The sequence below is a fragment of the Geotrypetes seraphini genome, chromosome 12 (genome assembly GCF_902459505.1).
Source record: "Geotrypetes seraphini chromosome 12, aGeoSer1.1, whole genome shotgun sequence".
Lineage (NCBI taxonomy): Eukaryota > Metazoa > Chordata > Amphibia > Gymnophiona > Dermophiidae > Geotrypetes > Geotrypetes seraphini.
Genome location: NC_047095.1, coordinates 108,820,134 through 108,840,633, shown reverse-complemented (window position 1 = coordinate 108,840,633; position 20,500 = coordinate 108,820,134). Strand labels below are relative to the sequence as shown.

General features: G+C 38.8%; 1 protein-coding gene across 1 annotated transcript in view; it reads right to left on the bottom strand.

Annotated features, from left to right (window-relative positions):
* Positions 1-206: 206 nt before the first annotated feature.
* LOC117346277 (vomeronasal type-2 receptor 26-like) overlaps positions 207-20,500 on the bottom strand; it is a 34,656-nt gene continuing 14,362 nt past the window's right edge. The window contains exons 3-6 of the mRNA XM_033915678.1: positions 18,822-19,616; positions 10,021-10,245; positions 6,560-6,686; positions 207-1,102 (exon numbers count right to left, since the gene is read on the bottom strand). Coding sequence (XP_033771569.1) covers positions 207-1,102; positions 6,560-6,686; positions 10,021-10,245; positions 18,822-19,616 — 2,043 coding nt within the window. The remainder of the gene's footprint in view (positions 1,103-6,559; positions 6,687-10,020; positions 10,246-18,821; positions 19,617-20,500) is intronic.

Genomic DNA, 20,500 nt, shown 5'->3' with positions numbered 1-20,500 from the left:
GAAAAGAGTGACAAGGCAGAAGGTCAGACAAAAGTGGCAGCAAGAGTGATAACAAGATATCCAAGGTAGTGAAATGAATTTTTCCCATGTTTTTTTTGTTTCTTTTACTTTTTTATCCTTTTAATTTGGGGAGCCAAAATACCGAATTCAATAATAAGATTATCACAATATTAAATTAACAATAACTTATACAAATAATAATCATTCTAGTTCTTTGTTAGGTACATCCTGTTGTTCCTTTCAGGTCTAATCAGAATAATATAACACTTAGGGATAAAGATACAGCTCAACAGTCCAGTGGAGGAGGCCAGGATAGCAAATATCTCTACTGCCACCATGTACTTGCCTTTGGTGCTCAGGTATGTTGGGATGAAAGACACCCAGACACTGCAGAACACCAGCATGCTGAAGGTGATGTGCTTGGCCTCGTTGAAACTATCAGGTAAATTTCTTGCTAGAAAAGCTACGATGAAACTAGTACCAGACAAAATTCCCAAATAACCCAAAACACTGTAAAAAGCAATTACTGACCCTTCCTTACATTCAATAAGTATTGCTCCAATTTCTGATTGCATGTTAAGGTATGGAGATGGAGGAGAAGTGAGCAACCAAACAAGACAAAAAATAGCTTGAAAAAGGGAACAAGAAAGGACTATAGAGCTAGATATTCTAGAACCCATCCATTTTCGGAACTTGCTTCCTGGTTTGGTGGCTTTGAAGGCCATTACCACAGTGACTGTTTTAGCCAGTATAGAAGACAGAGAAATAGAGAAAGTGATCCCAAAGGCAGTCTGTCTGAGAACACAAGTCATCTTATTAGGATGGCCAATAAATATAAAGGGACAGAGGCAGCTGAGCATGAGGGAGACAAGGATGATATAGCTGAGGTCTCTGTTGTTGGCTTTCACTATCGGAGTATCTCGGTGATAAATAAAGATTCCAAGAATGACAACAATGTTTGTGAAGATAATAACACTGATGAGACTCAAAGTTATTCCCAAAGATTCTTCATAGGACAAGTAATTTATAACTTTTGGGATACAGGAAATTCTTTCCTTATTAGGCCATTGATCCTCTGGGCACCTTGTACAGCTGTCCATATCTGTAAAAGAATGACATGTCTTTAGTATGTTACCAAGATTATTTTAGAAAACTTGGCACATTTCTGGAATATTTTCCTAAGGCTAGAGAAGATGTTAATGCAACTGTGTAGGACTAAATCAACACCATGTGGGATGGCTCTGGAGGTTTAGATTTGAAACAACTTTTACCGATTTTTTGATTACCTTTTGTTTATTGTGTATATCTTGGGTACTATTTGATTTGATGATGATTTAGCAAATTTTATTTATGATTATTGAATATGCTTATTATCTGAAATATTACATTTTTTTCTGTAATATCCAAACATTTTGGTGATATGTATGTTTGGAGAATGTAAAAAGTTTTTTTAAAAAAAGAAAATATGGCATATTTCTACAGTATCTAATGATATAATTTTTTAAGAATTAACCTTAGGAATCGAATTATACGCTACTTAAAAAAATAATCAGCCACTTAATTATGGCATTAGGTAACTAGTTCCTTGGGGAGTGACAGTGTTTCCTGCAGAGTTAATAAGCCTAGGAAAGTTTTACTGGGTAACTCTATTATCAAATCAACAGTGGGCAATTTGGGGCTGATTCGGCAAATGGTGCTGTAAGTTAGGCAGTGGTAGGTCCCTACCACTACCTCACTTAATTACTTTAATTGGCTTTAATTGATATGGTAATTGAGTGTTGATGATTGACAATTAAAAATTGTTTAAAAAGTAGTCACTAGAATCATATCTACAGCAATGATTTCTAGCGATGCCTATAGACAAAGTAGATGTGGTTTTAGCGCTGTTAGATGGGATTTTCTATAAAAATTAGGTACATGAAATGTAGGTCTCTAAAAAGCAGGCCTACATTAATGGTGCCTATGTTTTTTTTCTTAAGCGCTAGTAGCCACGATTCTGTTAACAGCACCTAAGTGTGATTAACATGCAGCTAGCACTATTCTGTAGACTCCGGCAGATTTAGGCACCCTTTACAGAATCCAGCCCTTTGTGTACAAAATTTTGCAGATTGGGGAAACATGAAACGGATAAAGGCCAAATGACCCATCCAGTCTGCCCATGCGCAGCATCCACTATCTCCTCTCCCTAAGAGATCTCACGTGCCTGTTCCATGCTTTCTTGAATTCAGAAAGTCTTTGTCTCTACCAGTCCACTATGCCACTCATCTACCACCTTGTCTATAATAAAGCATTTCCTTAGATTACTTCTGAGCCCATCACCTCTTGACTTCATCCCATGCCCTCTTTCTCTGAGTTTCCTTTCAATTGAAAGAGACTCGCCTCATGTTTATTTATGCCATGGTTATATTTAAACACCTCTAACATATCTCCCCTCTCCCGCAATACCTCCAGTGGAGGATGAAGGATGATGCCGAGAAATTCTTTTTTACAGGCTATTGTATCAAAAGAGACAAAATGGCTGATGATGGTGAATTTGCAGGAGAGGCAAGAATAGCCTGGAATTAAGCAGGAAAGGGCATGCAAATACCATTGAATTCCCAAGGTGCTAAAATTTCTCATTATTGCACTGCTGGAAAATCATTTGATGCTTTGTATCTCTGGGTTCTATAAATGACACTGAAAATTGTGCATGTAAATGAGGGCAAAAGCCCAATGTGTGCACACAATTTAAGTAATGAGACACTTAGGACCAATAATTGGGTGCTAACCATCAAGCATTGGTGCCAATTGGAAACCATTTCAATTTACATGTACATCCTTCTGGGTGCCTGTCCTTTTTTACTAATTGAGTTTGAGTGGTGCCTATGCTATGTATTAGCTGATGGTTCTTCCATCACTTTTTCACTTGTCCAAGTTTCAGTGTCCCCTGAGGAAGGTATACTATATGCCAAAACTGGGATCCTTGGGATATGATTTTACTCATATAATAAAAGTGATAAAGTGATATTATTGGATATTATTGGATACCACACTTGCCTTTTTTTTTGTTTTTTTTGCTTTTGGTCTCTTTATTAAAGCAAGTTATCTCTCTTCTTTCTTCTTGGTTCTTAGTAATTGGAACATAATATATCTTGTGCAATGGAGGAAGATTCTGTATGTTACTAAAACATCTTTTAGATATTTATGAAACACTTCTCTAGGTGATATCATTATCATCAAGTGCAAATTTAATTGCTTAATGTCATTTTCAAAGTTTTTTGCACTTTCTGGAACATTGTTAATCTTAAAATTCAAGGAAAGATTATAAACTGGAAAGATTGACAATTAAAAGGTGTCTGGACAATACAACAACTTAAGTCCTCTTTTACTAAGGTGCACTAACCGATTAGCGAGCGCTAAATGCTAATGTGTGTATATTAGTTTATATATAAAAAGACAGAACCATTCAAACAACAACTTAAATTGTGGCAAATCTTTCTCTTCACTTTCTTAAAACAAGTGATACTGACTGGAACAAGCCTCAGAAAGTGTAGCAATTTAACTCATACTGGAATTTCTTCCAAGAGAAGAAACATTTTTTCCTCCTGATAACATCATAGGCTTGAACCCGTCCTTCCTACCATTATTTAAAGTATCAATTCTATTTCTTCATTACTTTATTAATAAATTAATTATTTTCTTATTACTATCTTCTTAATTAATGTAACCTAACTCATCAAATTTTAGTAAATTAATATTTTAATGTTTTAATATTTCATTAAATTTCTTTCACTTTCATTCAATTTTAATATATTTTTAATAAATTGAATGAAAGTGAAAGAAATTTAATGAAATATTAAAACATTAAAATATTAATATACTAAAATTTGATAATTTGTTTAAGAGTTAGGTTACATTAAATAAGAAGATAGTAATAAGAAAGTAATTAATTTATTAATAAAATAATGAAGAAATAGAATTGATACTTTAAATGATGATCAGGAGATGCGGTTCGGCATCCCGTTTAAAGTTTGATCGGATTTTTTTACCCCCTGAGGCAGCAGACTCATGAAACGCTGGCCACCGTTGGTGTATCGATCAACAGAAGATAAATTGAAAGTTTCTTTCTTCTATCACTCTGCACAGACAGCCCTGCTTAAGGTTTTACATTTTGGGAGTGCAATGGAGGTTTTTTGCCAGTGAGGTTATCACCCAACCACCTTGGACCACCATTGTGGTGGTGGGAGAGCTTCAGTCTGAGGCTTTTCCTCCATTTTTTGGGGACACATCCCATTTAAACCAAAGCGGTACTGTTTATGTTTTATATGACATCTTTTGTATCTTTCTTGTGAAAGTGTATTTTGGAACTGTAAGATAATTCAGCCATTTTAGTGTTCTATATGGTAAACTATAGGTTCAATACTTGGTATACAGGAACAGCTTTACTTTCAATTTATATTATTTGGACATAATGGCATTTAGATTGACAACATTCATAATAAATGACTGAATATTGCATTCCATAGTGCTATAAAACTAATATTACATCATTGGAAAGATACATCTGTACTTGATTATAATATGTGATAGAATTCCCTCTGTGTAGTAGGTTTCATGGTTTCCTTTCGTCCCGAACCTATCAGGTTCGCTTCAACAATGACCTCTCCAACACCTGGAGCAACCCATCCGGCGTTCCGCAAGGGTCCCCACTATCCCCTCTGCTTTTCAATATCTACATGACCTCACTGAGCGTTCAATTAACCCAGCTGGGGATAAAATTATTCAGTTACGCTGATGACTTCACAATTATTATCCCATTTGCCAACTCTATCTCGGAAAAAATTCCAAAAACATCAGAAGCCATAAACTTGATGGAACATTGGACAACAAACTTCAAACTCAAGCTCAATACTGAGAAAACAAAATTCTTTGTCGCTTCACCGCACCCTCTTGACACCAAAACCCCACTAGACATCAACAAACATAACTACCCCATACAGCCCACCATTAAAATACTGGGTGTAACTCTGGACCAATGCCTCACCATGAAAGATCAGGTGGACTCCATAATCAAAAAGAGTTTTTTAACCCTCTGGAAACTTAAATCCATTAAAGCATACTTTGATAACTCTGTCTTCAGAATCTTGGTCCAATCCCTCGTATTAAGTCAACTCAACTACTATAACATCGTCTACTTATCAATCCCTCAAAAGAATATGCGACGATTGCAACTAGTGCAAAACACTGCGGTCAGACTAATCTTCGGTCTAAAGAAGTTCGATCACGTGATGCCATACTTCAAACAGCTACACTGGTTGCCGATGGAAGCTCGTGTAAAGTTTAAGTTCACCTGCCTCTGTTTTAAAGTTTTCTACGGTCTAACCCCTAAATACATCACTGACCTATTCTCCTTCTCAGCCAACAAACACAAGAGAAGATCCCACTTTCACTTCGTTTCTCCCCTGGTTAGAGGATGCAAACTAAAAAAAACACCATGAGCATCTTCTCTCACATCAGGCTGCTCTATGGGGTAAAGACCTAGAACAACTCCTATTGCCCACCACTTATGAGATATTCAGGAAACGCCTCAAAACCCACCTATTCCCGAAAGACCTAGACAGCTGACCCACTTCCCTCTTTCCCCTCTCTTGCCCTTTCTCCCAATTGTTCCCCACATCCCTTAAGTTAATTCAACTTGTACGTCAACTCAACTTGTACCCCAATAATCTTTTGTAAACCGCATAGAACTTAACGGTATTGCGGTATATAAACTGTTATTATTATTATTATTATTAATAAATATGATTGAGTAGCAGCTTTAAAGAAGAAAACTTAACATATATTTGAAAATTGGAAACCATTGATTGATATTACTGTATTACCCTATTAATATGTTAATATAATTGTCTTTAATTGCTTTTTTTTTTTAGTAACACGTCCATACTTTATATTTTAGGTTATTTATTGAACATTGTATGTTCTTTGATATGTTCATTGTTTAGTCTTATTGTTGTAATTTAATTATAAATAACAATAAAATTATTGAAATGAAACACATCATGTAAATATTTATGAAACACTTCTCTAGGTGATATTGTCATCAACAAGTGCAAATACCCCCCCCCCCCATTTTACAAAACTGCAAATGGGGGGTTTTAGTGTAAGTCAGCACAATGAATGTTCTGCACTGCTCCTATGCTCATAGAGTTTTGTAAAAGGTTTTTTAAAAGGGAGGTTCATTTCTTAATATAATTTTCAAAGTTTTCTGCTCTTTCTGGTTTTCGTGATATTTGGTGAGGAAGATTTTGCTCTTTTTCACTCCCATAGTCTTCTTTCAGATGTGTGCTAAAATACTTATGCACATATTTTTATAAACTAGTACTTAGCAAGATCCACAAGTAAATCCTAATTGGAACCAATATATATATAAGTAATAATGGTCAAATGGAAGTTAACTTCAAATTAAGATCTTAAATTTTGCAGTACACACAGTCAATCAAACATATAGCTCTAATTTCAAAAAGCCACAGTGAATAATCTGGAGCCACAGACACTCTGAAACTTCTATATCATCACATACCAGTTTGGTTAGAAACCTCTCCCTCCGGACAGAGGATACAGTCATAGCAGCAGAGAGGTTCTCCTTCCCTGGTTAATTTCCTGAAGCCTGGAGGGCAGCTCTTACTGCATTTAGATTGTGGGGGTGTCTAAATATTTTAAGAGGAGAAAAACCCATAAAATTGCTACCAAACTTTTTTATTTCAAAATTCAACAACCATTTCTGCAGCCAGCCTTCTGAATATTCACATTCACCATCAATGTTCAGTTCTTGATGGTATTTTTGAGCTTGCTTCATTACCATCAAAGCAGCAGTGAATGGCATATGTTCACAACTTCTTTGCCAAACCCACTCAATCAGCACATGATCTAAATCTTCATTTTTTGGCCCTATACAATGTTTTCCTGTTTTTCATTAATTTCTGGTCATTTCTCTCACTGTAAAACGTCAACTTAACTTGTTTCTTTAATTCATGATTGTTGTTCCCAAATCATATTTTCCAGTCAGCCATTGTACAGATACACCATGATCAATACCTCAGCTTTCTGTGCTAGTGACAGAGATAAATGTTTCCTTTCTGCTTCTCACTGCATAGAGAACAGGGAAAACCTATGTTTCTGTGTTGGCTTCAGTGTGTGTCTCTTTGGGGAAATTGACTACTTCTGGTTTGTGTCAAATGACGGCTTTCAGAGCTATTACATTTTTCAGAATTTTGGATAAGGAATCTTGTACATGTACAACGGTGTGCTCTAATTTTGAAATGCAGTATTTCCTTTTCTCTCTGACTATGGAACAACTTAATACATGTAGGGTTTGATTTTATAAGTCCCATATAAGAAACATCAAAAAAGGTTTCTGCAAAATGGGAATCTATGTGACTTTCGAACTCATTTTCAAAGCATATGGACATCTTAAAATGAACATCCATATGTTTGGAAAGTCCAAATCCTGAATTTGCAAAGGAAGAATAGGAAAATTCAACACTGTGGTAAGTCAAAATAGTAACAAAGCATGTTCTGGATGTGTTTTGGGTGGGACCATGTTACTTCTTTGCTGGTGCTTAGTTACTGGTTGCCAGTTTATCACCGTATTAGATATAAACTTATGGTAAATATATTCAAAGCTTTAGAGCCAGGTTTACCGATTACTTTGTCTAAACTTATAAAACCATATTAGCTCTCCCAAAATTTATGTTCTAGACAGGCCATTCCCCATGAAGTTCCAGATATTAGGAATGGAAGATTGGAATGCACACGAAAAGGTGTTTTTTTATTATGCTGTACCTGTTATATGGAATTCTCTTCCACAAGATTTAGAAAGTGTCTGCAGGCCTGCCAAATTCAGAAGGCTTATTGGATTGAATTAGATGAAAGCTGAAAAATATTGAAGAATTGCATATTCAGGGAGCTTGGACAGTGATTATGGCACTCTTTGACTAAGATGCGCCAATCGATTTAGCACGCGCTAAACACTAAAGCGTGGGGTGGGGGTGTTAGTGGAGGGGGTGCCAACAAGAGGGATTGGGCATCCTTCCTACCAGGGATGTTCAGAGGGGCACCGGCAGGAGGGAGTGAGCATCTATCCTGCCGGCTGAATTTAGGTCACATAAGGGGGGTTCCATGCCGCAACTACTCTCAGCTGATTATAGCAGGGGAATTTCCCCCTCCAAATTCAGCTGAGCTGCAGGGACTCCATAAAGCCATAATTTTTTTACTGGCGCCCAAGAATCGTAGCTTTGTGGAATCCATGCTGCTCTGCTGATGGGGGAATTCTCCTGTCGCAATCGGCTCTTGAGGTCTAGGCAAAGATAGGTGGCTAAAATGTAGGCTAGGGTTACCCTGGCCTACATTTCAGCTGCCTATCTTGGTGTGATTCACAATTGGGTAGCCACTTTAAATCACCTAATGCTACTTTGGGCATTGGCCATGCCTACTTTGGCGTTAAGTGATCTAAAGTGTCTACCTAGCCGTGATTTCAGAGGCCATTTTAGCCGCCTTTTATTTAGGCATTGGTAGGTGCTTCAACCCTGCCATTTCTGACCATTGGCATGGTGCCTACCAATGGCTAAATTTAGGCGCTGGTTATAGAATCAGGGCCTTAGTAGTAAATGCAGTGGGGCAGCCTAGAGGTTAGTGTAAACCAAGAAAGCCAGATTTAAATCCTATTTCAACATTTGTTTTAAAAATTGCGAGTTCTTCAGGGACAGAAAAATACTTGATGTATTTATATATATAAGACACCAACAAGACTGAAGGCTTCTGAAGTGGTGTACATTCAGGTACAATAGGGATTTTCTGTTACTGGAGGGCACACAATTACAAAAAAAAAAGTTGAACTAGGATTTGAACTTGTCTCTCTTAGTTTACACCAACCACTAGGCTACCCATATACTCTGCACAGACATCTGTGAGACTATTTTCTAATAATGTTGTTCTATAGATGTCCTTGTTCATTTTCTCTTCCGGTCAAAATTTAGATATTTTGGGCTGTAAAATGGATGTTCATGTTGCATGTTTCCAGCAAATGAGTATCTATGTCGCTTATTTTCAAACATGCTGTATCCTGTTCAAAAATATATATGAGATGGATGTCCATATGGAACATTCTGACTTAGACAACATTTTGAAGATGACCCTCAACATAGATTAGTCTCCCAAATTCAATCCCATTGGTGCATACAAGCCAATGCACAAACTTCTGCCTGCAAAGATAAAGGCATACATTTGTGCATGTATTCTCTTAATATACAGTACATGCTTATTTTTATAAACAATGTAAGTATATCGCAACTCTGCATCTGTTCCACCCAAACTATGTCTCCAGAATTAATATAATGTAAATCAAGTGAACAAACATGTACACTTTTCATATGTCTATTTTTCACATATGCAGCTTCATAATTTTTTAGAAGGGCATTCTTGCTTGTAAAATAGGCGTTCAAGACAGGAAAAACATTCTAAAATTACCCCTTAATTTTTAAATCCTTTGCCAAGCTACTTAGGAGAATTATTGAGCTTGAACCTCCAACCTCAGGGTCCTGAGGCAACTGCTCTAACCACTAGGCCATGCCTCCACTCCTTTATAAAAATACTTTATCCTTATTTGATTCCATTTTAGAAATCAAGTCCTTTTTCATTTTTTAAATATAAAATTGTAATTGTTCAAGGCTTGCGCATATGAGGACAGAGCCCATGGGGGCAGGGCATGGATGGGGACATTGCCTCTGGGGGTGGGGACAAATTTTGACACCCCCCCCCCCCCCATGCCATTCTCTATTTGAAACATTCACTTCATGAACAGTCCATAGTATTTCATGCTAATGATACTGCATGGAATATCAGAAAGCAAATAAAACACTTTTAGGCTCCATACCCTTATTACAAGATGTGTTTCTCTGTTAATGGTACTGATTACGCAGATTGTTTGGCAGATAATCACAAAGCACTGAATACCTTCCACTATGCTCTAATGTCAATTCTGACCTGAATAAATGAAGTAGCCCACACAATCTCCTCATTGATGGTAAAATCCTGCCCTGGGGGAGCATAAGGGTTATAGCTTGCTACAAATTCAATTCTCTGCATACTATTGGGTAGACAGACTGTATTTATAACATCATATCCACTGGTAAGGTCACCATTCTCATCAAAAGAAACCTCTTCACCCAGCCTGTTCTTAAAGTGGACCTTCTTCAGATAATGATGGAGCTAAAAAATGAAGCACATGTTTTAATGTCAGTTCAAATGAGGAGCTGCACAAATAGGTTCCTTTTATGAAGGTGCACTAGCGTTTTTAGCACACGCACCGAATTAGCACGCGCTATGGTGCGTGCTAGCCCCAAAACTACCACCTGCTCAAGAGGAGGCAGTAGCGGCTAGCCCGTGTGGCATTTTAGTGCGTGCTATTCTACGCATTAAGGCCCTAATGCACCTTCGTAAAAGGAGCCCATAATTTCAAGCAAATATAAAATCAATTCAATTGTCCCCTTTATAAAATAGAAAGCTTAGAATAAGGATTATAGAAAGAAAATATCAATCATTTATGGAGCTCAAATGCATAGCCTAGTAGGGTCTAAGAAAACAAAGGCAATAAAATAAGAGAGAAGGCCAAAAAGAAGCACAGTGACCCTTATTCTATAAAGGTCACCTAAAAGGTTAGTCCTGCCTAGTAAAGTGCTAAGTGCAATTCTATAAAATTTAAGAGCATTGTACAGAATCATGCTTATCATCACCTAAGTGGTGTTAGGAAACATAGAAACATGATTGCCAAATGGCCCATTTAGTCTGCCCATCTGCAGAAATATTATCTCTTTCTGAGAGATCCCACATGCCTATCCCAGGCCCTCTTAAATTCAGACAATCTCTGTCTCCACCACTTCTTCCAGGAAACTGTTCCATGCATTTATCACCCTTTCTTTAATAAAGTATTTCCTTAGATTACTCCTGATCCTATCACCTCTTAACTTCATTCTATGCCTTCTCATTCCAGAGCTTCCTTTCAAATGAAAGAGACTTGACTCATGCACATTTACATTATGTAGGTATTTAAATGTCTCTATCATATCTCCCATTTCCCATCTTTCCTCCAAAGTATACAGGTTGAGATCTTTAAGTCTGTCCCCATACTCATGACAAAAACCACACACCATTTTGTTACCTTCCTTTGGACAGACTCCATCCTTTTATATCTTTTTGAAGGTGTGGCTTCCAAAATTGTACACAATATTCTAAATGAGATCTCACCAAAGTCTTATACAGGGGCATCAATACCTCCTTTTCCTACTGGCCATACCTCTCCAACCTAGCATCCTTTTAGCTTCCGCCATCACCTTTTCAACCTGTTTGGCCACCTTATATATACATATACATTCAAACCCAAGTCTCGCTCTTCTGTGATGCACATAAGTTTTTCACCCCTAAATGGTACCCTTCCCTCGAGTTTTTGCAGCCCAAATACATGACCTTGCATTTCTTAGCATTAAATTTTAGCTGCCAAATTTCAGACCATTCTTCTTTCTTTGCTAGGTATTTCTTCATGTTATTTATACCATCCGGGGTATCTACTGTATTGAGGATTTTGGTATCATCCACAAAGAGTCGAATCTTACCCGACAACCCGTCAGCAATATCGTTTATAAAAATGTTAAAAAGAGCAGGCCTAAGAACAGAACCTTGAGGCACACCACTGGAAATATCCCTTTTCTCAGAGTGATCTCCATTGATCACTACCCTCTGTTGCCTTCCACTCAACCAGTTTTTGACCCAGCCCATCACTTTGGGACCCATCTCTAGGGCACTCAGTTTATTTATTAGACATCTAGGTGGAACACTGTCAAAGGCTTTGCTAAAATCTAAATACACCACATCTAATAATAATAATAATAATAATAATTTTATTTTGTATACCGTCATACCCAGGGAGTTCTAGGCGGTTCACAGCAGTTAATCAAAAAATACAAAACAGCAGTAAATATAAAACAGCAATTAAATCAAAAATACAAACACTGAAATCATTGAGGTTAACAGGTTTGAAGTGTACAATATAAGAAGAGGAGTAGGAAGTGGTTACAGGCCATAAGTGGATGGGTATAACAGTCATTAAGGATAGTAGTAAAGAGGAATGGTAGTAAAAGATAGTAGTAGTAAGAAGCCTTAAGAGTTCAATCTGTGGAATAATTGTGTTTTGAGCTGCTTTCTGAAGTCAACATAGGAGGGGGCATTAAGCACAATTTGGGCAAGCCATGGATTCAGTTGAGAACACCTTTATCCAATTCTCTGGTCACCCAATTAAAGAAATTGATCAGATTTGTCTGAAAAGACCTACCTCAAGTGAATCGCTAAGCATATAATATGTAGGCTCACTTTATTAAGTCATGGTTTTTTGGCCTAAATGGTGTTTGTCCAAAACAGACATCTTATTCAAAATCATACTCGCAATTCATCCCTAACCATGCCTAATTTAGGAAGGCACTTTGGACTAGGTACCTACTTTTTATAGAATTACACTATTCTTTAAGCCACTGTCTGTCTTTCTTTCTGTCTGTCTCTCTCTCCTTGGCTGCTGTATTTCTTTTGTTCTGCACTCAGGCCCAACAATTGTCCCTTTCTATTCCCTCCCTCTTTCCTATGTCCTAATTGCTTCCAGTGCCTCTTCCTTTGTCCTTAGTGCCCCTTTCCATGTCCTTAGTGCCCCCAGTGACTCCTTCCCATATCCTTAGTGCCCCAGTGCCTCCTTCCCATGTCCTTAGTGCCCCAGTGCCTCCTTCCTATGTCCTTAGTGCCCCAATACCTCCTTCCCATGTCCTTAGTGCCCCAGTGCCTCCTTTCTATGTCCTTAGTGCCCACAGTGCTCCTTCCTATGTCGCCACTCACTGCCTTCCAGCCTTTGTCCCACCAGCGCCAAAAGCTGATGCCTTCCCCCCCATACCAGCCCCTGCAATTGCTACCTACCTACTGTCTGTGCCAGTGGCCAGCTGCCGCTACCGGCCACCACAACTAAGACCACCACACGCTAGCGATAGGGGAAGCGTCGGAAACCACTCAGCTGAAGGAAACCACCGCGCTTCTCCTACGCTGCTGTGGAAACATGCTGCATGCATCGGAAACAGCCACTCCTACTGCGCTTGCAGTGCCACGGACGCACAAATTTCCCACTGCGCATATCCACTAAAGCTTTTATTATATCTGATTTTTCAAGTTTGGCACCTAAATTTCAATTAAGTCCAATTAACAGCAATTATGAGATATTAAGTGCCAATTATTGGATTAAGGGGTCCATAGACTTTTCTTGAAGCAGCCGGAGGGCGAAACATGTCGAAATGACAAGTCCCTTCCCGATGATATTAAGAGAAAAGACTAAACTAAGATGAGTTGAATAAATTAAGATAAGTTTTAAACTTGCATAAGGATTAAGTTATTAAGTTCAGCACTGAGCACTTTAAAAAAATTGGGTAATAAAACAAAAACATGAAAAAAATAAGAGTATAATGGGGCTAGTGAGGAAGCCATGGCCACAATTACATTTGGTAACCATAGAAAATGTCTGGGTAACCAATGGTATATCTGAAGCCCTAAAAGAGTTAAACAAGAAATAAAAGTGGAAAAAGGACATTGAAGGTTGAAGTGGGCATCTAACTTTAGGCATTCTTTACAGAATTTGGGGAGTGTGCCTACATAAATTGTGATTTACCAGAGAGAGATGAAGTAACTAAAAATCTTCCCGTTATTTCATTATAAATAATATATGGGTTCCGATAGTGTATGTGTTTCTGGCTGTATTTTAAGGAGGCATTCCAGGTGAAATCTATTTTGAGCCTTTTTGTTTTTAACCCTTCCTATCGTTTACTCCCTATTTGTCTTTCTTACTATCAAAAAAATTGTATTTCCTTTCCCCTCTTTTCCTTTTGGAAGTGTATGTCCTGTGCGGCATGTCTAAGTTAAACATGCTGTTCCCAGAAAGCTGCAATTTTAGTTTTGTATATCGCTTTGAATTTTAAGTAAGCGATAAATCAAATTTTAAATAAACTTGAAGCTTGAAATATATAGCTAACAAAAGCACCATGGCATGTGAATACAGAATTTTATAATGCCCATGCAATACATCTTCTCGTCACTGGGCCAGCACTGGGTAGTTTTAAAGCACAAGCCAGTATGAAAAAGCTGATAGAGCTTCAAATAGGGATCAATTTCATTTATATTTTTAATTGAAATAACTTTATTGAGGTCAATTTTGTAACCAGTTGCTGAAGAAATGATGGCAGTATAAAGCGGAATGAGGAATAGCACAACAGTTTAATTACAAACATAAAATATTACATCCCCTATAATGAAACCCTAAGCGCGCATGTATACTTAGGGTTTGTGATCCCTGCCACCTTGGTGTCTGCCTCCGTGCCAAATTTGATTTACAAACACGAAGGCAAGGAGAGCACAGAGGCAAGGAGAACATGCCGGCGACTCCCCCTGCCCACCCTCACTCACCAGCCACTGCTGCTTCTCCTCTTCAGAGCAGCCTGCTGAGGATCACTGGCTGGCTGTAGTGAACCTCGCAGGCCACTCTCCACCTCGGTAGCACGTTCCCTCTGACGCGATCCCGTGCATCAGAGGGAACGTGCTACCGAGGTGGAGAGCGGCCCGCGAGGTTCGCTACAGCTGGCCGGCGATTATCAGCAGGCTGCTTTGAAGAGAAGCAGCAGCAGTGGCAGAGGTTCATGCCGGTGGGCCAGAAGACACCAGGAAGCTGGGATGGAGAGAGGGTAAGAACGGGAGCGATACAGGAAGGCAGAGGGCCAGGGTGAGAGGGAAAGGGGGCTGATTTGGGGGGAGGGGTGTGCTTGAGGCAGACAGTAATCATGCTTTGCTCTGGGAGGGGGGAACAGAAGGGACCACAGAGCAGGCAGGCATGGCACAACAGGGGACCAGGGCGAGAGGGAAAGGGGGCTGCTTTGGGGGGAGGGATGTGCTGGGGGGCTGACAGCAATCATGCTTTGCTCTGGGGGGAACAGAAGGAGGCCACGGAGCAGGCGGGCATGGCACAACAGGGGGGGTCAAAAACAACATGAAATGGTATGGAAGATGCTGGCATTTCCCATATCATGGACAAGTCCCTGGTAACCTTGAGGAGAGGAGGACATTTCTCTATGTAAGTGAATATTATTTTGCTCTGTGTTTTGATAATTTGGGGATAAAAAATAAATTGTAGGTTTCCTTATAAAGACAATTTAAATCGTAAAAGGACAAACTTTACTTCTTAGTTTCCATAACATAAAAGCGTTTCCTCATAGTATTTAAACTTGAATTTTCTGATATATATAGAAACTTAACTTTCACAGCCTAGTGCAGTGTTCTTTAGTGCAAGATTTGGGAGCCAATGGTGGCCCCTGAAATCCTCTGGGGAAGCTCTTCTCATCATTCAGGGTGTTTTTATGCTGCAATGAAGCTCAGGACAGAAAGAGAAAAGTGGATAGGAGGAAAAGCCTCCATGCTTGAAGTAGAAAGCATTTCTCAGTACCCTGTTTCCCTGAAAATAAAACCTACCCCAAAAAATAAGCCCTAGCATGATTTTTGGGGTAAGTATTAATATAAGCTCTAGTCCCCAAAAATAAGCCCTAGTTGCCAGCAGCAGCACTTCTCTTGCCCTTACCCCCCCCCCCCACCGTGAATCCGAATCCCTGTTGACCCTCCATCATTCCGTCACATCTGAACAGCCAACCGTGAGGCATACATAAGTCCCTGCAGAGCAGCATCTGGCCTGCATCAATCTAAACAGGCTTCACGGCCTTCTCTCATCGGAGCCATCTATATGCTGCGTTACTGATGAGGGAATTACCCGACGGAGGAGGCCGCAAAGCATGTTTAGAGTGATGCCGGCAGGATGCTGCTCTGGAGAGAGGTATGGATCGCGGTTGGTGGGGTTCGGAAGGGAGGGAAGGATAGTGGATCAGTGGGGTTCAGCTGCTCAAGGGTTCTGCTGTACAAGGGAATGGGAGGGAGGGAGGGAGGGAGGGAACAATAAAATTTGGGCAAGGGTTTTGCTGCATGAGGGAAGGAGGGATAGAAAGATGCTGCAGAGGGAAGGCACAAGGGCATGGGTGAGGAAAGAAGCTGTACATGTGGGGAAGAGAAAGGAAAGAGGAAGGGAGAGATGATCTTGTACATGAAAAAAATAAGCCCTACCCCGAAAATAAGACCTAGTGCATTTTTTGGGCCCTTGATTAATATAAGACACTATCTTATTTTCGGGGAAACATGGTAGATGAAGAAAATTAATTTGGAAATGCCTATCTTCTTCAGAATAAGCATAACAAAAAGTTTGAAGAAAGACTGGTGGGGTAGATGTCATTGACACACACTGGTTGGTGTGTCTCTTTCAGTTCATGTGGATCCAAAGTGGCTTCAACTTAAAAATTAATGGAGACCACTGGCATAGAGCATTAACAGAAAGCCTCTAGCAGACATAGCAAGGCCTAGCTAATTCTTCTTTTCTGCCCACCCTCTCTAATTTCTGCCCACCTCTAGCACATTTCTTCACTTTTAGTCATAATTTCTAATCTTTATTCTAATTAGGATAAAAGGAGGAGTGTTTATTACATTTCATTACTTGCTAAGAATCAAACACTAAATAAAGCACACATTATAATCCTAAGGCTCTTTATAGTGATATACTTAGTTCCTTAACAAGATTTAAATAACTGCTGAATAATACTAAGATGTAAGCAATAGTCCAGAAGTAAGAGGGGTGCTATCCAGTCTCCAGGATGGTGAGAAGTTATATATATGTGCTAGATGCAAAGAGCTTCTTCTCTCAGAGAATAAGTCTGTTCTCTTGAGGCTAGAATAGCAGATTTAGAGAAGTTGAGGGAGACAAAGAGGAACATAAAGGAGACCTAGAGGGACATTGAAGAGAAGTCCCACTTCCAGTCTGGAAGCCCCTATGCTGCATTGGAGGAAGGAGGTCTCCTAAAAGGAGGGCATCACCCTGGTATGGTAGTAAATATTCCTGAAGCCATAAACTTTCCTCCAGAGGATGAACTATGCCCTCGTACCTATTGGATGGGGCTATTTTTATACCCTGGGGCTTTTTTTTTAAATTCATTGATGCCATCTCACCAACACATGGATGTCTAATTTCAAGCAATAATATATACAGTATCCAGTCATTATATCATTACTAGTCCAAATATTTATTTTTATAAACTTTTCATGATCCTCAGAGGGCTAAAGTTATACAGAACCCAATCGTCATAGGATCAACAGTTTATATGTTTTTTAAATTTATTATATTTTAAAATTTTTATAACTTTTTTTACTAGTTCATTAGTGTATAAACTTTGGTATAATATTATACTTAGCTTAATATTAGTAGCCAGTATTTAGGGAGCACATGCTTGCAATCTACAGTGATCAAAATTATTTAACAGATACATATAGATCAGTGGTCTCAAACTCGCGGCCCGGGGCCCATATGCGGCCCGCCAGGTACTATTTTGAGGCCCTCGGTATGTTTATCATAATCACAAAAGTAAAATAAAACAGTTTCTTGATCATATGTCTCTTTAGCTATAAATGACAATATTATTATTAAGACTTGGCCAAAAGGAAAGATTTATAAACTCATGCAAAATTGTCATTTCTTTAATAAGACATTAACTATTTTTTCTGCGGCCCTCCAAGTACCTACAAATCCAAAATGTGGCCCTGCCAAGGCTTTGAGTTTGAGATCACTGATATAGATCCTCAGTGAATGCTGCACAGTCATTACACATACAATTTTTACATGGGTTCGGATTACTGGATTGTCACATTAGATGTGCCTTTGCATTGACTTTGGATTTGCTTTTATCATTCTAAATTGACTGAGCCTGGATCTGGATCACCTCATCAGGTTTAAAGACTCACTATATATAAAGACAAACTGCAGACATCACAGAATACCTTGAAGAAAGTCACATCATCTCAAATGTAACTTTGCTGTAATAATAACTTCACTGTAAATGTAGCATCGCTGAAAATGTAACTTCGCTGTAAATGTACAGTCTCTTCATCTGTTAACCGCATAGAACTTCCATGGTATTGCGGTATACAAGAATAAAGTTATTATTATTATTATTATCATGATGGTCGAAACATTGGTTCTGTCTACTCAGATACAGTGAGACCCAGACAACTGCAACAATCATTTAGAACTTTAGATCATTCATGAATGTTATTAAAAAAATAATATCATGGAAGCCCAGATCATATGTATTCCATGTATTAACAAAGGTAGAAAGAAGAGATAATAAGAGCCAGTATGGTAAAAAGGTAAAAGTGAAAGAGACTATTAGAGTCATCAGACCATGCATGGACCACTAGACCATGCTTCACGTTCCACCCTCTACCTTTTACCTTATATATTATATCAAAAGAATGTGCATTTCTTCTGAGAGGTTATCTGGATAATGCACAGAACATCCCTACTATTTAATAAATTCCATGCTCTGTGCTACCCTAATATTATTTTAATAGAGCTGAGGTTAAATGCAGAGATTTTCAGTGACATTAACTGGATAATAGCATGGAAAATCCATGACTGGCCCAGTCAGTAGCCCTAATCCTGTTAGCAGATAGTCCCAGACATAGCAATTGTTTTTTGATATTAGCCTGATTGGAAATGTAAAATATTATCTCTAGACTCCATCACTTTGTCCTTGTTGGATTTGTGTAAGCTTCTTCTCTCCTGTTTACCATCTTTAATGTTTTGCCTTTTCTTCTGAGCATAACACTTTCCTAGAAAATTATAATACCTTCCATGGTAAATAATCCAAAAATCTCTGATTTGTTCCACTCCATGTGATGTTATTTCCAGAACCAGACATCACCATGTCATGTAGTGCATGAGCCAGGGCATAAACACCATTGTATACGCTGGAGCTTTTCTCCAAATATCCATTCAAACGTGGATTGGAAGGCATTGTCTCATTAGTACCACTAGATATTTTGATACCCTTGAGATACCAGTTGTCACACAGAGATTTCCACGATAGTGCAGTTAATCGATCATGTGATAATGATAGAGGATACACCTCACAGACAATATTTGAAAAGCTTGGAATATTTTGCTTTACTGTTGTGAAGGTTAAGAAATTGGACTCGGTATTAGTGTTTTGAAAATTGTTTTGGGAACTGAACAGTTCATTTGTGATGATCCAGACTTTCCCTGTAAGCTCCAGAATATTTATTAAACTGAATAGATATGCCATTGTTTGATCATTACAGTAGCAGATGATTACATTTACAGATAATGTGTGAAAACTCTCATTAAATTTATGTCTCTTCTCTTCTGTAATAACTACAGAGGGAATATCAGTTTCTGTGAATGCAATGCAGCCTCCATTCTGCTCAATACCTTCCTTCAAGATCTGGACTGCCTTCAGGCTTCCGTCATCTTTAGATGCCATGATACCAACCCAGGTCCAGTTGAAATGCTTTAGTAACCTGACAATGCCAGCACAGAGGTGGAGCTCGCTAGGAATAATCCGGTAGAAATAAGGAAGCTTAAGAGTATCACTCATTAAAAGATTTTGGGAGGAACAGCTGACCTGTTGAGACAAATCAATCAATCATTCATTCATTACCATCTTTGTTAATACAGCCTTTACATTTTGTCAATCACATTTTTGGAAGATTATATGATTATATGAACAGTGTTTTAGTGATTGAGAGATGAGTGGTGATTCTTTTTAGATTATATTACGGTGAGAAGGGTTGTAAAGGGTTTTAGTATGGGGAACTTTTAATTGTGCATCTTAATGTAATCCACACTAACCCCCCTCTTTTACTAAGGTGCGCAAATTGATTTAGCACACGTTAACAATTAGCGCGTGCTAACTGCTAACACGTCCATAGAATATAATCTTTTGCATGCATGAAATATGTTAGCGTGCCTTAGTAAAAGGACCCCTAAAGAAGGTAAAATACCAAACATCTTGAAAAATATTATAAATAATAAATAAGGTGCCCTAAGCTATGGTAAAAAGTGGTCTTAGGAAGAAATTAAAAAATAAACATAAAAGTGTCGCTACTATCCTATAAGAAATGTTATCATTTTTACCATTCCAAAATAAAATCAGCTAGGAAAGACTCCGCCCCTCCCCCCTCCCGACGGGACTGCACAGGGCCGACATCGCTGGACCCAGGAGCAGGCAGGGAGGCTTGCCGGCGTGGGAGCGCACTCCACCCCTCCCCCCACCTGACAGGACTACACTGAGCCAGTTGGAAGGCTCAGGGAGTCTCCCAAGCAGTGTTCCCTCTAAGCTGAGCAGGTGTCCTCCAGCTGCATTGCTACCACTAGGGGGTGGAATATTTTCAGTCGCTAAGGACAGGTATGTTCCCTGGAGTCCTGCAGAACTTGCCTGTCCCTCACAATTGAAAAATGTGACAGTAAAACAGCACCCTCTATTGGTGAGACTGTGGGTGGAGGACG